Source organism: Sciurus vulgaris (genome assembly GCF_902686455.1).
Source record: "Sciurus vulgaris genome assembly, chromosome: 8".
In the NCBI taxonomy this organism is placed as follows: Eukaryota; Metazoa; Chordata; class Mammalia; order Rodentia; family Sciuridae; genus Sciurus; species Sciurus vulgaris.
Genome location: NC_136468.1, coordinates 31426531 through 31443640, shown reverse-complemented (window position 1 = coordinate 31443640; position 17110 = coordinate 31426531). Strand labels below are relative to the sequence as shown.

The window sequence follows — 17110 nt, the reverse complement described above, 5'->3', positions numbered from 1 at the left end:
TGTAAAAACTAATGCAGGTACGCATGCTAACATCATTAGTTGAAAAGTCTTTGGGGGTTAGGAACTTCATAGGTCTCCAACTACCACCCCACTGATGAGTCAGTGACTATAAAGGATAAAAGAGACTTTCACAATACAGAGTTCTCCTAGTAACCAGTTCAGCTAATTAATTATTGCATTCCATTTCTAAAAATTAAATTTGTTCATTTATTTATTTGTTTATTGCAGTACTGGATATCAAACCCAGCCAGGACTTCAAGCATGCCAGGAAAGTGCTTTACCACTGAGCCACATTCCTGGCCCATGATCATGCGTTCTTAGGAGGTAATCTGATATTTTGTACCTCAATGTGTTATGGTGTGAAAAACATGCACTGCTAAAATTTGTGACACAAGTGTTTAGACTGCATATAATCACAAGGAAACAACCAAACTAGTTCTACCCAGAAGCAAAACATTCTACAAGTCAACTAGCCTGGATCCTCCAGAAAAAGTCAATGTCATTACAACAAAATCGGAAAGGGAGGTACTGTTATAGATCAAAAGAACTAAAGAGACATAGCCATAACATGCAATGACCCTCAGTTAATCTTTGAATTAAACTAAAAGATATTTGAAATGGGAACTCTGAACATTGACTATATGAGATGTTCTCAAGGAATTATTAATTTCTCAGGTGTGAAAATTATATAGTGGTTATTTAGGGAAATGATTTACTGCTCAGAGTGGTTATGTAGGGAAACGATTTACTGCTCATTCAGGACTGATGTGTCATAATGTCTGCAACCTATTTGCAAATGATTTAGGAAAGGAATAGATATATAATGCATATTCCTGAAATGGGAATAAGAATCTAACCCCTATCATAAGATTATTAAGGAATACTTCTGCCCAGCCAAATGCTGAACATAAAGGGCCTCTCAAAATGCCTGGAAAGAAACATTCTTGAGATAAAACTCTTCTCAAAGAAGCATTCCCTGGGTTCAAGAATGGTGTCTTAATCAACCTTGGTCTTTCTACTGCTAGAAGTGGGGTGGCACTTGAAGGACAGAAAGACTACAAAACATCAACACCTAAAAGCAGACCCTTTAACCCTTAGCTGGAAAAAGCACAGAGTGGGGTAAAAATTAACACTTTTAAGTAAAAAGAAGAAGGAATTAAAGCAACACTAGCATATTTTATTTTCACTCAGATGCTCTCTATTTTTCATACACAAGTTCATTTTATTTGCATATATTTTAAAAATTGAAAACAGTCACCTTATCATGAATGGCCCGCCGATTGGAAGGCTGTATCAAGACCTTGTATCCCAGATTGGTGATCCCTTTGATATGCTTGGGAGCCAGAGGGGCCCTTCTCTCCCAGGCGTTGACATCCTCCCGTCTGAGGGCCATGACGGCTCTGTGGTGAAGGGTTCTGGAGAGGCTGACCCTTAGTGGGCCCAGGTTGGTCCTCTGTACTCGAAGCATCTTGGAACCTGCTGACTGTGAAGGCAACATGAGACAGCAGGACAACAAAGGGCAGGAGGGCTTACAGATCAGTTCTGGTCTCCTTAGAAATCTGCTGTAAAACTGCCAACCCAAAGGTGGGTGAAATGTGACAAGAAGAGATGGGGACAAGAAGATAGCCAAGAAGGGAGGGGCGACCTTCACGTGAAGTGCATCTTTACCTAAACAGACGCAAATTCCCCAACATGAGTTACTTAATTCCAAAGTAAGTACAGAGTGTTACTATGCAACACTAATCAATAACTAAGTCGACATAGCTTTCTAAATATGTTTCACCAACATGTACTCAGCACAAAAGTCTTTAACTATTATGTAAAGCCAGGAAGATGACAGAAAGCAACTCTTATAGACTGGTCCAAATTTTGTTGGCATAAAGCTTGAAATTCTGATAATGGTATATAAGATTCTTCACAATTTAATACCAGTGTGCCTTCAATGGCCAGCTTCATTTCTGACCCTTTCCTGGACATGTGCTACTTGGTGTGTTCTGCCACCTGATGGCAGGCAGTGGAATTTCTTGTTGGGAATGAGATGTGAGGAGAAATAGAAAGAAAGCATTTGATAAATTGTAACGTCGCATGACCATTTTCCTAGTCATTACTTGTTACCGAATTTTACAAAAGCTCTGGTCCTCAACAAATTGTAAATGTAAAGAAAGCAACTAACCAACCAAACCAGGTTAGACTAAGTCACCCTGCCCCCAACTGCCCCCACCTTGGACCTCCTGCTTCCGCCTCAGTCTTCCCTCTTGTTGACCTCAACATGATCCCCCTTACTGATTTTTCTCTCCATACCATGTTGTCCAGCCTTTGTATTTAATCCCAGCCTGCCTCAGCTTTCCAAATGCCCTCCAGATTGCATAATTCCACTCATTGGGTCAGACAAAAACATCCTATAGATATGAGGGAAAAGATTCATTCATACATTGCTGATGAGACTGCAAATTGGTGCAGCCACTCTGGAAAGCAGTATGGAGATTCCTCAGAAAACTTGGAGTGGAACCACCATTTGACTCAGTTATCCCACTCCTTGGCCTATACCCAAAGGACTTAAAATCAGCATACTATAGTGACGCGGCCACATTAGTATTTCTACCAGCTCAATTCACAAGAGCTAAGCTATGTAACCAATCTAAGTGCCCTTCAACAGATGAATTGATAAAGAAAATGTGATACATATACATGATGGAATATTACTCAGTCAATAAATAAGAATTTTCCAGTATCTGGATGGAAATGGAGACTCTCATGGTAAGTGAAATAAGCCAATCCCAAAAAAACCAAAGGCTGAATGTTCTCTCTGACAAGCGGATGCTGACTCACAATGGGGTGAGGGGGATAAGAAGTTCACTGGATTAGACAAAGGGGAATGAAGGGAAGTGAGGGCACTTGAGAATAGGAAAGAGAGCAGAAGGAATAGGACATGACTTTCCTATGTTCATATGTGAATACATGACTAGTGTTAACTCCACAACATGTACAGCCACAAAAATAGGAAGTTATACTCCATGTATGTATGATATGTCAAAATACATTCTACTGTCATGTATAGCTAAAAAGAACAAATAAAAAATTTTAAAAATATCCTACACATAGTAAATTTTATATAAGTTTTTAAGCATAAATATTTAGATCTAGCAGTATTATTCTTTCTCTCTCCTCAAAGTGTTACATAGATTCTGTAATCAAATGTCATTGCAGATGATGATTTGCTGGATCATTTAGAGGTTAAAACTGTGAGTAGGAAGATGTAAACTGCATATCCTCTAGATATTCTCTACCCATAATTTTATACCTTCTAGAAATGCCCTACCCATTACTGGCAGTACTTAGCAAAACATTTATGAAATGTTTTTCCATTATATCAGACTTCAATCCCTAAAAAGCAAAGTTTTGGCCAAACATTTAAGCATAAAATTACATTTCCTTAGACAAACAACTACCTGCTGCCTATAAATGGTCAACTTATAAGATACTGCACAACAGAATCAGAGAACAGAACAAAACAGCAAGGAATTCACTTGAAAAGGTTTTAGCAAGAAGAGTTCCAAAATCAGAGAAAGCTGAAGACAGAAAGAAAAATTGTAATGATTAGTTGAGGCTTTGACTAGACAAAAAGGTAGATACCAAAATAGATGATTAACATTTCAACAAAAAAACTGTTACAGAACATCTAATTTTTTGTTTATTCACATGGTTTTATTCCCATAAGGGACTATATTAAACTCTATATTACTATATTAAACTCAATATTACTCAGCCAATAAATAAGACACATAGTGTCCCCACAAGTCAAAGGAGAACCTGCAATGTCCCATGGAACTTGAATGTCTTTGTTCCTGAATAAAACCAATTCCAAAGACAGTGAATCTTTTGAACACACACACACACACACACACACACACACACACACACACACACACACACACACCTTCCCAGTCTGGGCTGGGAACCTATAGCTGATTATATGACCCTGTATTCCTGTATCTTCTATTCTGAGTAGCAATTCTTGACCCTAAATGGAGCCCACCCCCAACATACACACACACACACACACACACACACACACACATGACCCCTTGTCTGGGGTCAGGGTAGAGGCAGCAGGAGAAAGACACCCACAGAGACAGACAGACAGACACACACACCATGCATATGTAGAGACAGACAGACACACATACACCATGCATATGTAGTTGCAAAGTCACACTTTCTAGGGTAACTAAGAAAAGAAGTGGCAAGGGCTGAGCTTGTGGGAATCATTTGGAAAAGTACTTTCACTTTCATTTTTTACAAAGAATTCTAAAAAGATCATTTCTGTAACTTTCGAGTCTAAAACAAATACAACATAGTTTGCATTAATTGTGAGCACTTTAGATACTGTCACACTTCCCTCTTGCAAAAATCTTACTAAGTAGATACTATTATTATTCCCATTTTACAGATGAAGAAACTGAACAGGAACAGTTCTGAGTCAGTTGCTTTTCAACAGAAGCAGGATTCCTAGGTTACTGCTTAAAGCCTGGGACTTTCTCTTCTTTTCCAAAGCCTCCAGCCCCACACCACGTAGATCTGACACATGCTGTCATTCTAGCCAGTTCTTGCTACAGAAAGAAATCAGATCCATATGGCATGGACTTCACAGTCACAGTAAGTTATCAGTTTTCCCCCAAAGCATGCAGTGCTTCTCTTGACCCCTTTTCCTCTATTACATTGAAATTTGTTCCTGAGTTCCTGCCAAGGTAAATTCCAGATTTCTGGGTGCTTAGAAAAAAGGTTTGATTGTAGCAGGTATTACTGTTCACAACCTCTTGAACCTTGAAACTTGGTTTTAGCAAAGAATTTTCCAGTTACCTAAGGTCATCCAGAAGTGGATAACAGGTAGCAGTGAGAATTTTGCAATTGCACTATGGGCACCTGGCATTTCATGGAAGTACCTGTGTGGGCTGTTCTGGATTTTCCTGTCCTGGAGTTTGTGCGTGGTCTTTTTCAAGAGGATCAGGAAGTAAACACAATGTATAGTTCTGCAGAACTTTCAATGAAGCAAGTCAGAAAGATTCTGGCTCATCCACTGACTCTAGCAAGGTTAACTGAGAGTGCCAAGTGCTGATTTCAGAGTGCAATATGTTTAAAGAGGATACAGAAAAGCAAGAGAGGGAGAGTGTCACATAAACAGGGGTAGTAGGAAAGTCCCTTTTCGAGAAAACTCTGTCTTCTCTTACACATAAAGGTCAATTTTTCAATTATAAAAGTAAAGGTACAATATTTCTTCTCTATGGTTTAGTGAAATGAGAACAGTGCTGTGATATACCTTCTTATCTAGAATTGATCAAGAGTTTGAGATCTCTCTAAAGTCATAGGAATATTACAAGCAACTGCACAGAGATACACTGAGTCAGGGAGACAATCGGTGGGTAGGCCCTCTCAGCAGGAATGGGACAACTTGCTAAGTTCTACCATCTTAGTAGTCTTTCCATCTCTCAAGGAGGGAAAACTTGGGAGTTCCTTTTGATATATGACTTAGCCTAACTTTGCAATGTACACATGAGAATGCAGGGTCATGCTTACATGTTCTTAGTTCTTAGTATTTTCTTTTCAAGAGAAACAGGGAGGAAAATAATCATTATTGAGATAGATACACGATAGATGATAGATGATAGATAGGAGAGACAGAGGTTAATACTCCATACATATCCCACCATTTGCTTTCAGTGCCCACACCCTAACTTCTGGTCCTTGAGTGCATCATTATCCCAAATCATATGAAGAAATCAGAGTATGTAAGGTGTATGTATAAAAAATGCATATCTGGAGAAAATATGCCCTCAGAACAGAAGTGGTTAAGAAGGTCCTTTCAGATGGTGAATAGGTTGGGGCTTTTGTTTGTTTTGTTTTGTTTTTGCAGTACTGGAGATTGAATCCAGGGGCATTTTATCATTGAGCTATATCCGCAGCCCTTTTTATGTTTTTATTTTAAGATAGCATCCTGCTAAGTTTCTAAGGTTGGCCTCAAACTTGCAATACTCCTGTCTCAGCCTCCTGAATCTCTGGGGTTATAGGTGTGCACCACCACCCCTGGCTAGTTTGATGTTTTTTACAATACATATATTAATATAAAGTAGGTATTCATTGGTTTTTAGCATGAATATCATCTAATATTTAAATAAAATATAGTAAAACCCAGAACATTTCTTGACAGTGTTAACAAAAAAAGAATCTTTTGCCCATTGGTCATGGGAGGAGTGTTTTTGGCTTTCCTTGACTCAAAATGTATTTTGGGTGTCCTTAAGGGGTACATAGCATGACATTAAGTACTTGGTAAAGATACAAATCAGCAGCAGCAATCCAGGCTCTGCCCATTTCACAGGGTCTTATAGGAACAGGATGGGGTCATTCTATTTATTTAAATAATACCAACCAAAATCTGATGATGAATTGTCAACTAATAACTATAATTAAATGCAAGAGTGCAAACACACCCCAAAAGAAGACCATCTAAAACCTTTTATTAAGAATGATGATAGTGAGGCCCCTAGAAATAAAGGGCTTTCCATGTTTTACAAAAAATATTTTCCAAGCCATATCTATGCATAATTCAGAATAACATGGTCCATTATTCTAGTTAATATAAGTTTTAAAATATCATCAATTATCAACTATGCTTTATGGTCTCTCTATTATTGTTAATGTTGTATCTGTCCTCAAAATTAGGTATTTGATTTGTGCACTTTTCATAAGAGAGATGGGTGAATGAAGAAAGATAAGGTCTTTGTGGAACTTGTTATTCTTTCATCAAACATCAAAAATCCTTTAAGTTTTTTAAGTTCTTTCCCATAGCATCAACTCAACCAGAACCCTCTTTAAAATTACAAACCACCTGAGCAATGTGCAAGCAAATACAAGTGCTTAAGAATAAAAAGGGCCAGGCATGACTCCTCTTAATTTGTCACTTCCACTGAGACAAAAAAAAGTATACATGCCTGGGGTGTAGCTCAGTGGTAGGGCACTTACCAAGTAGGTGTGAGGCCCTGGGTTCAACTCTGAATGTCACACCAAAAAGAAAAGGAGTGCACATTCATTATTGAAGAAAATAATATCCAATATTCTCTCTAACCCCCAATAGTTAGGAAAGTGCTATTCATCCATCTATTACAGATCTTTGAAACAATTCCACTACAACATAATTCACTGACTCAAACAAAAACTATCAAATCACTTTGGGAGATTTCTTGATGCACAATTATTCATCATAATCAGAAGTGCATCTTGATTAAATATTAAGAGACTAAGGTTTAATGTAGTCTTCAGATGAAGAAAATAAATTAATGGGATAAGAAATACAAATTATATTTACTGTTCTAGTTCATTCAAAAAAATGTATATTTAAAATGTCTTGGGCTCCCATGAAGCCTAGGTATCTCTAAATAAGTGTGTGCAGCTGCAAGCCTGTGGGTCTTGGTCTACACTACATATTCAATATCCAGACCATAATTTTCCTGGGAGGTTTAAAAGAGTTCCAGAGATAACAAAGCATCTGGTAATGACCTAGAACTAATTCAAATCTCTCTGAACCCCAAGACTTGCTAGAACTAGGGGTGGGCTTTGCAGCATCACTGCCTGTTGGGGTCTATGCCATGCGGACTACGCCAAGATGGTGCCTGGCAGCCAGCCAGAGGTTGTTTTGATCACATCGGTGGTGAGGAGGTTGATTAACATAAGCACACCCAGGTGATTTATCATTCGCCAGTCTCCTCATCCAGACTGGAACACAATACTCAAGTCTCTTTCAGCTCTAACATTCTGATTCTATTAAGCTTATATTGACTCAGAAAAGTAGATTACAAACATATTAGAATTACAAATACAATAGAATTTTAGAACATAAATAAGTCTTCTGTTTCCTGTACACTAAACAGGAAAACAAAACAGCAAAAACACTATGGAAGAAAACTGGACAGTTGCCTAAGCTACTTGCACTATCTACATGGACCAGGAGCCAGAGCTTGTAACTGGAACTGGATACCTAAAAGGAATACCAATGGCCTGGTTCTGTAGCACCTGAACTTATTCTGGGAACTCAGTCTAGAACAACCTGTCTGAGCCTCATCTGCAAATGGAAGTCACATTAACATTTACCTCTCAAGGATGTTGTGAAGTTTAATTGAGCTAATGTGCATAAGGTGCTGAGCATGACTTTACATGCTATAAACACTCAAAAAAATGTTAAGAAAAGTAAAGGACTCCAAGTCTGCTCATTCCTCCAATGTGAGCACAACCTCACCACCAGCAGAAGATAGTACCTTCTCTTGTGCTGTCACCTTGTGGTAATTACTCACTTTCACTCCCTTAAGTTTTCCTGGGAGAGGAAAAAAAAAAAAAAAAAAAACCTGGAGCTGAGTAAGCCTGTTCTTCCACCCTTTAGGCATGAATATTAGAGATAAATCAATTACCATTTAACACTGTATTTCATCACATTTAGACCCATGTTTTCATATTAGAGCATCTTTGAAATAGGGATGCATCTTACAATTGATGGTATTTTAGATTCAATGAATATAGTAAACTCTGCTTTTGGTTAGTTCCCATTCCAAATACACAGTGTTTCTATGATTCTATGAATCACATAGAATATTTTTGTGACCTCATTATGGAAATTTACCACTATTTGTGGTTGTTGTATCTATGAGAAATTTAATAAAAGAAATTTTGGAAAAATAAAATATGTTTTTTTAAGCAGAAACAACAAACCAAAATTACTTTGATAATCCTGAACCAAGGTCTTTTAACACTTAAGAGACTAATCAGAAAAAAAATTCAATTGCAAATAGATCAAATTAAAGTTCTGATTATATTTCACCAATAACAAAGGAGATGGATAAGAAATTTGACTTTCTGGAAGAGTGGGAAAATTACACCATTATCACCTACAATCTTTGTCCTAAGTCACTTTGCAGAATGGTAACCAGATTACATAGCCAGAAAGTCATATAGCCCTAGGATGACTTAGGATCGCTCATCTTCATGGAGTGTATATACAAAATAGGTAAATCAAGACATACTTAAGTGCCACCTGTGTTTTATTTTCTTGCTTTGCTAATAAAGTATTGAAAAGTCACTGCTCATATCAATAGCCTACATGGGGCATAATCACAGATATATCTTCCTCACATTCCAATAACTAATGAATATCAAAAATGCTACTCCTTGCTTTACTTGGACTCACTCACGCTGGTAATCCCAGGTACTCCAAAGTAAAGGGAGGGTAATCGCCTCAGCAATTTATATAGATTCTGCCTCAAAATAAAAAATAAAAAGGGTTGGGGGATGTAGCTCAGTGGTAGAAAGCCTCTGGATTCAATCCCCAGCACCCGAACAGAAAGAAAAAAAAAAGTTAACTTTTTTCAGTTACTAAGCTAATTTATTTTTTTCTTTCCTTCTCTCCCTCCCTCCCTGCCCTCCTTCTTTCTTCCTCTCTCCCGCTCCCTCCCTCCCTCTTCTCCACCCTCCCCACCCCCCCTCCCCGCCCCCGAAATCAATGCCCGAAACGCACATCTCAGTTTTGAGAAGTAGAGCCAGCAATCCCGATCCAGGCCCTCCGGGATCCCCCTCCCGGAGCGAGCGATCACACACCGGCCTGCACAGGGTCTCCAGAGCTCAGGAGTGCCCGGCTGTCTCACCCCCGTTATCTTTTCTAGAGCAAGGACAAGGCACAGCGGGATCTCGGTCTCCGAGAGAAAAGACCAGCCCTAGTCGTTCCCAAAGAAGTACTCAGTCCAAGAACTAACAAGGTGTTCGTTCCGCAACTTCAACATCAATCAGTCCTTTGTTCCCCGGCAATAGCACTATCACCGCCAGCCAAAAAAGAAAAAGAAAAGGGGAAAAAATGCGAATCGCTATCCCTCCCCCTTCCTATTTAGATATTCCGGAGCCGCGGGGACCAGCCTCCCTCCGGAGCAGGGAAACCGTCGGAGACTAGGCTGGGCCGGGAGGTTCAGGCGCTCGCTACCCTCTCTCCCTCGCTCGACCCGGCCACCGCCGAGCCTCCCCGGTCCTGAGTCCAGGAGGTCGAGCTCCCGAGAGACTCGAGCAAACAGCTGGAATCCGGCAGGCAATCTCAAAATGCATCTTGCAGACTGACCGCCCACCCCACTCCCACCCCATCAGCTTATCCTTCCCCTGGTTCCCTCCTCACCCCGTCCGCCCTGGGACGCCAACCGGTTCCCTGCTGTCCTGAGTTCCCAAGTCGGAACCGAATGGGTTCCGAATTTCCAGCAGAAATTGGGATGGAGGGCCGGGGAGGAGGAGGTGTTTGCTCAACTTCGGAGGACGTCACGCCTCTTCTTCCATCAGCCAATCAGAGACCGCCCTGAGGGAACAACCTTCTCCTCCGCCAATCAGTGACGTTGCCAGGTACTAGGTCATGCCCTGCCCCTGCTCCTCCCCAAAAGTCCATCTGCGGGCCGGATCTCTGACCTGGGTGCTTAGCTGCTGGGGATCCGATGGAGATCTCTGGACGGTTACTGACCAGGTTTGTAATTGCCGGTGAAAGGAGACAAGTGCGCACAGAGAAGGACGAAAATAGTGGGGCACTGCCCGCTAAATAGATGTGCACAACTCCTGCAAAAAAGTTGCCTGCGAGTAAGCCTTCAGATTTACACTTTTCAGAGGATTTTCATAGCCTGTATAAGTCTATAAAGCCAGATGACAGTTCTTAGAACAATTTTGGAATCCGAATAGCAGACAATTTGAGAAATTGAACGAGGTGAACTCCCACTCAATAGGAATAGGACTTTGTGTATGGCAAAGTTCAGGGTCTTGAAAAGTCCTGACAGGTTAAAAAAAAAAAAAAAAATGTATTTCACAAGACTAGCCCCAGCACTAGGAAGAACTACCTGAAGCCCAGCTATTGCCCACAAGGAGAAAATAGCCATCTTCCCTATTGTTTTTACAACTTTCTCCACCACTTACTCTTTTCTATGCATGCAACAGATGCGTTTAGCTACTTAATTTTCATGTCAAAAATTCAGAGCCTAGAACATTCTTGGAACTCCACTGCTGTAATTGCAGAGAAAATTAGAATTTTCTCTGGAAGTAAAGTTGGAATGCTCCCTTGTATCTTTAATTTCACATAATCAAATTCCTGATCAGTCTTCTGAAGTCTTCCCACTTTTGTGGGTGGCAGAAAGAACCCAGACACTTCCTAAGCACACAGAGATACCTGGTGGGGTGGCATTACCTGCCCACACCCAAATGCCTCTGATTGACCCTCCACTGCTTGTGAATTAATACACTAATCAAGTGATTGTCAAATACCATTTTTGGTATTTGGTATCTCAGAAATTTAAAAAAAACATATGCATGAGAAATGCTGTTCTTTAAAGTAGGAGATTTTGAATATTTTCCCCAATGATATTAACTGTAATAAGCGATGGTCTCAGAAATTTCTTCTCAATGAAAAGGTACAATGAATGAGAGGGAAAAAAAAAAAAAAAAAAACCTTGAATATATCTCAACTCAGCTTGTACTGTCAACCTCTCAGACTCCTTCAATATGAATGACCCCTGCCACCCACATGGGGGCTGACTCAATGTTCCTGAAATTGGAAAATTGATTCTAGGTCATTCAGACTGCTTTTCTTTCTCTTTCACCAGCTTCGATTTCCCTCTTCTTTAATTGTTCCTTGCTTTTCTTCTCTCTAAGAGGTCTTAAGAGGTCTTGAAGGGTACTTAAGCATGGAGTAAATGGAACCTAGACTTAATCCCTCCTTTGTCACTCACTAGCAAGTCACTGTGCTTCTTTAAACCTCATTTTCCTCCATCAGTAGAGTGTGGAATGTCATGGGGTTGTCAAGATTAAATGATGCATGATCTCAATATATGTAAGCAAATTTTAGGGTATTGATTTAGTCCGTTTTTTTGTCACTGTGATACATACCTGAGAAAAACAACTTAGAGAAGGAAATATTTATTTTGACCCAGAGTTTCAGAGGAGTCAGTCTATGGTTGACAGGCTCCTTTGCTTTGAGCCTCACATAAAACAGAACATCAGAGTAGAAGGGCATGGTGGAGCTCATGGCAGCCAGAAAGCAGAGTAAGAAGAGAAAGGGGCCAATGACAAAATATACTGTCCAAGAATGCCCCCAATGACCAACTTTCTTCAACCCTGCCCCACCACCCATAGTTTCCAACACCTCCCAGCAGTCCATTCGGCTATCAATGGATTAATCCACTGATGAGATCTGAGCCCTCATGATCCAATCACTTCCCAAAAGTCCCACCCCAGGACATTGCTGCATTGGAGAGCAAGTCTTCATCACATGAATCTTTAGGGGACACTTCATATCCAAACCATAGCAGGTTCACTATTTTTCCAGTCTCATCCTCCCCTCACCTTGCATTGTACTCACAGCCCAGTCTCTTTCTTAAACAACTTTATCGTAAAGAAAAGACAGAGGTGAATCAAAAACTATTACCCTATGTAAATGTGTGATTACACAAATGGAATGCCTCTACTTCATGTACAGAGAAACAAGATGTATCCCATTTGTTTACAATAAAAATAAATTAAAAAAAAAAAAGACAGAGGCATTTGGGAGAAGGAGAAAATAGGAAGGAATTTGATATTTCCTGGATATGTCTATTTATTTCTCAAAACTCTTTACTTCTTATATGAAGAGTAATTTTTATAGTATTACTATAATCAATCCCAATAGTAAACTATTCTGCTTTTTTATAAAGAGAATGATCTTCTAGAGTACAGGTGTAAATTCAATTTTTTTTTTTTTTTAATAAGCAGTTTAGGTAAGAGTAGTTTTTAAAAGATAATTGCTATTGTTGCTCTAATCCCCAAATTATCTTGGGAATGAAGCCTACCTTTTCAACCTTCAGGAATTTGAAACTCCATTTAGGTGAGACAAGAGCAGAACTACCCACAGTTAAATCTAAATTGGAATTCCTGTACCAAGGTTGTGTGAAGATATTGATATCCTGGGGGATTATCCTATCACCATACCACTATCAATACCCAACACCTTCATATGAAAGAAGCATTGAATATTAATTCCTAGTTCACCTCCACTTCCTGGAAAAAAAAAACATGGAAGAAAATTTCAACTTCATTTGAATTTGCAGGGTCAATTTTTATTGTTTCTAATGTTTCAAAAACTCCTCAGGACTCAGGGTATTCCTTGAGAGTTACCCATGCAGGGCAATTCAACAAACTTGTTGCCCATCAACATTTATAAGTCTACCAGCACTTCTAAATTTTCAGCAACACATAACTACATTTAATGGGTTACATGAAAATTATGTGCTGTAGTAATATAAGCAAATTTGAGGAATGCAAATTTTGGATATAATCTCAGTAACATATGATGGATCTAATGTAACCAATCAAGGAAGAAAACCAGTGTTACTCCCTCAGACTCTCCTGACAAAATAGAAGATATGTAAACTTGTGTAAACTTTTGGAGATTAATCTGGGAACAGTTAAACTGCTGGGTCTAAGAGATAAGAAGAGCCAGAACTTTGTCCCTCTAGTCCAAATCTGGATAAACTAAATGAAATCAACTTCTTACAATAGTTCATCTCGCTGTTAAGATGGGAAGGAAAAACAAATTTTAAAAAATATTTTTTCAGTGTAAGAAGTAGCAACTCAGGAAAATAATCACAACTAAGGCAAGGTCGTAGCAGAAAGCTTAAGGTGGAGAATGTACCCAGGATGTTGAACTTACTCTTGTGGTACTTGCCATCTGTATAGCTCCTCATAAAAAGATGTAATTGAATTTGAAAGGAACAGAAAAAAAATAGTGAGGATGCTCCTGCCAGGTGGCATTATGTTGGTCCTGCTCAGGACAGGCACAGGCATTTGTGTCTTGTCATTTGCACACATATCTGATAAAGGAAGTTTTTATATTTATAATATATAAAGATTTTTGTATATAAATCATTGAAAAATAAAATAAGCAAAAGATTTCAATTGATCTTTCTCTAAAGAAGAAATACAAGGGGACATGAAGAACATGAAAATGAATGTAATATTCTTATCCATTAGAGAATTACAAGTCAAAACTACAATGAGCTATAACCCCATTAATTCTCTGTGGCATGAAGGGTATGACAGAGAAAATAGCCATCATTTAAGAGGGTGGCAGGGGAAAACATCAGGTACAGTGACAGCAAGATGGTGAAGGGATCATTCAGAGAAGGTTATGAAGACATGGAGGATGTACTAATGATTGACCTCGAATTCAGAGGACACAATGACAGTCTGTTAAGACATGAGTAGGAGCAGGAGACAGAAGAGAGATGGATAAGTTCAAAACTACGTGGGCACTGGAGTTCAGGAATAAAGGAAGACCTGAACGTCCTAGCCTCCCTGATGACTCTCACACATGGGGATATAAATAGGATTTCTCAAACTCAGCATTACAGGCATTTGGGGTCAGAACATTCTTTGCTGGCCTTGGGGTTGGGGATAGTAAGGGAGGATGTCCTGTGCATTGGAATGTTCTTAGCATCATCCCTGCCTTTTAACAACTAGATCAACCCTCAGCTGTAATACCAGAAATATCTCTAGACATTGCAAAAAATTTCCTGTAGGGAAAAGTTATCCTTTTTATGGAAGGAAATTTGACAAGTCATATCATATTTAAGAAACTTAAAATTTTGTACAACCTGGTACACAGCAATTCCATATATATTCATGTTTGTCTATCAGAGTGAGATATAGCCCCAAGTTAGAAACAGACTAACTTATAATCAATGGGATACTTTAAATAAATTATGAAACCTTCAGATGATGTATCATAAGCAAACATTTATAATCATGAGAGGATGAAATCAGGATCAGGACAGTGACCTAGCATCGACAGAGATGCCCAGAAAGTAGCATGAGATGGATTCCTGTGTCCAGTGAGAGAAACAAGGAGAATGAGCTGCCACAGAGAAAGTCTTTCAAAATAGATAAAGAAGTCAAAAGTTTTATGAAAACACCCAAATCTTTGAACACTTCAATTGAATTTTAAGAAGTGAATTAAGTTCAGGAAATCATTCCCAGCTAGACAACCTCCCCTGTTTCTTCTGATTCTTTTGGGTACAGGCTGCCCTTGCTGCTCAAGTTCTTTGCTTCTTGGCTGCTTTTGGAATCTGTGGTTCCTGTGAGCCTGGCTGTGCTCCCTACTGAGCCCATGACACTGGACACTGAAATATCACCTCCCAAGATGGGAAGGAACCTGAGTCCCTATCACCTAAAAAGGTTCAACAGCTTTGTAACGGCTTAATAGTGTCCCTTCCAAATAATGTCCACCTAGAACTTTGGATGTGAATGTATTTGGAAATAGGGTCCTTGCAGATATAATTAAGAATCAAGATGGGATTATATGGATTTGAGTGGGCTCTAAATCCATTTGAAAGTGCCCTTATAAGGCAGAAATGACACACATAGATGTGAGGAAGGAGACCAAGTAAAGATAAGCATAGGAACTGAAGGTGTGCTACCACTAGCCAAGGGAGTCCAGGAGCCACCAGGAACTGAAAGAGACAAAGGAGGATTCTTCCATGTTGCCTTTGAAAGGAGTGTAGCCCTGCCAACATTTGATTTTAGATTTCTGGTATCCAGAACTATAAGACAATACATTTTTGTTGTTTTAAGCTACCCAATTTGTGATACTTTGTTATAGCAGCCCTAGGAAACTAATATAGCCTGAAAACACCCAGGGTCCAGTTTGTTAATGCTGGGATCACAGTCCATGTATTACTAACTGAGGACACACAACTAAATAACTTATGGAATGAACAAAGAAAAGGAGACATAAAGTGAATACACAGGCAGGAATTTGAAATCAAGTTCACTTTGCTAGGTTGACCAATTGTTCATTCTCAATGCCATTAGATTCCACTTTTACAGGATCTATGCTCTGAGCAGTGGTTTCTAATAACTTCAGAATTTGCTTATGGGTTTTGGAGAAACAGTCTAGTTTCTACAGACCTATTTGGCAAGAATATCTCACTTGCAAAAAAATATGGGGAAGATTAAAAAAAATAAAGAGAGAAAGAAAACAAAACAGAAAAGAAGGAGTTGAAACATGCTTGTTTTTAACTGCCTGATCCCTGACGAGTCTGTAACTCATGGACCCTCATTTGGTAGGCTAACAAAAAGTTCATAGAGAATTGCTGAACCCTACTCAGAAAAGGCATCATTGTTAATAATATTATACAAGACACAGCAGGTACAGTAACTTCTAGAATGTTACAAAAAGGTCAGAAAATATCACTCTCAGATGAAATAGATGGATAGCAGCAAAATAAAGGAACAAGAGCTAACTTTAGAAATTGTTTTTAAATGACTCCCTCCAGATACTGAGGAATTTCCCAGGTCTCCACTAGATCATTTTTTCTTCTCAAAATCTCTAAGGGATACAGCAATATAAAGAAACTATAACTTGGTTGTTGGTTTCTGCCTAAAGCAATGACACAGTAACAGAAGACTAATGACATTTCTGGAATCTATAAAAAAGTAAAAAAGATCCTGCCAAGGAAAGAGGGTCACTGTCTAGGCTAGTATCCATATCCCTAATTCAGACACGAAGGCAAATTCTATTTAGGGGGCCTGAAATACTCTCTGAATGATCTTTTTAATTAAATATGCCAAATTACAACTCAAAATTTTATAGAAAAATAAATAACAATTATTTGTTTGAGATATTGAAGATCATGTCCCATTCTTCTGATGTCTCTTTATGCCACTTACCCAACTGCTTACACAGAAATGCTTCCTGGTTATAACTCTGACTTCCCTTATCCACTAGGATATTCTGATTCCCAGACACACTCCTACCTACAGGACTCATGTAAAGGATGGGCCAAAGTCGAAGTTTTTTACTTCATCTGCATCTGTAGAGAGGGTTGTGTATGACTGCAACAGAGAGTTACCTGCACAGGATAGAATACATGACAAAATCACAAACTGTGCATTTACTTCCTATCAGAAATTCATAACAAAGTGACATTGCTGTTCTCTCTCTCTCTCTCTCTCTCTCGCTCTCTCTCTCTCTCTCTCTCTCTCTCTCTCTCTCTCTCTCTCTCTCTCTCTCTCTCTCTTTCAA

General features: G+C 39.1%; 1 protein-coding gene across 6 annotated transcripts in view; it reads right to left on the bottom strand.

Annotated features, from left to right (window-relative positions):
• Window positions 1–10326, bottom strand: part of AASS (aminoadipate-semialdehyde synthase) — a 60158-nt gene extending 49832 nt beyond the window's left edge. Inside the window, exons 1-3 of one of the 6 annotated variants that reach the window (XM_079149843.1) lie at window positions 10222–10326; window positions 9637–9827; window positions 1259–1483 (exon numbers count right to left, since the gene is read on the bottom strand). In XM_079149843.1, coding sequence (XP_079005969.1) covers window positions 1259–1468 — 210 coding nt within the window. In that variant the 5' untranslated portion in view covers window positions 1469–1483; window positions 9637–9827; window positions 10222–10326. Of the gene's footprint in view, window positions 1–1258; window positions 1507–9636; window positions 9828–10198 lie in introns of those variants that run through there. The other 5 variants (XM_079149842.1, XM_079149841.1, XM_079149845.1 and 2 more) reach the window with 5 other exon arrangements.
• Window positions 10327–17110: the final 6784 nt, after the last annotated feature.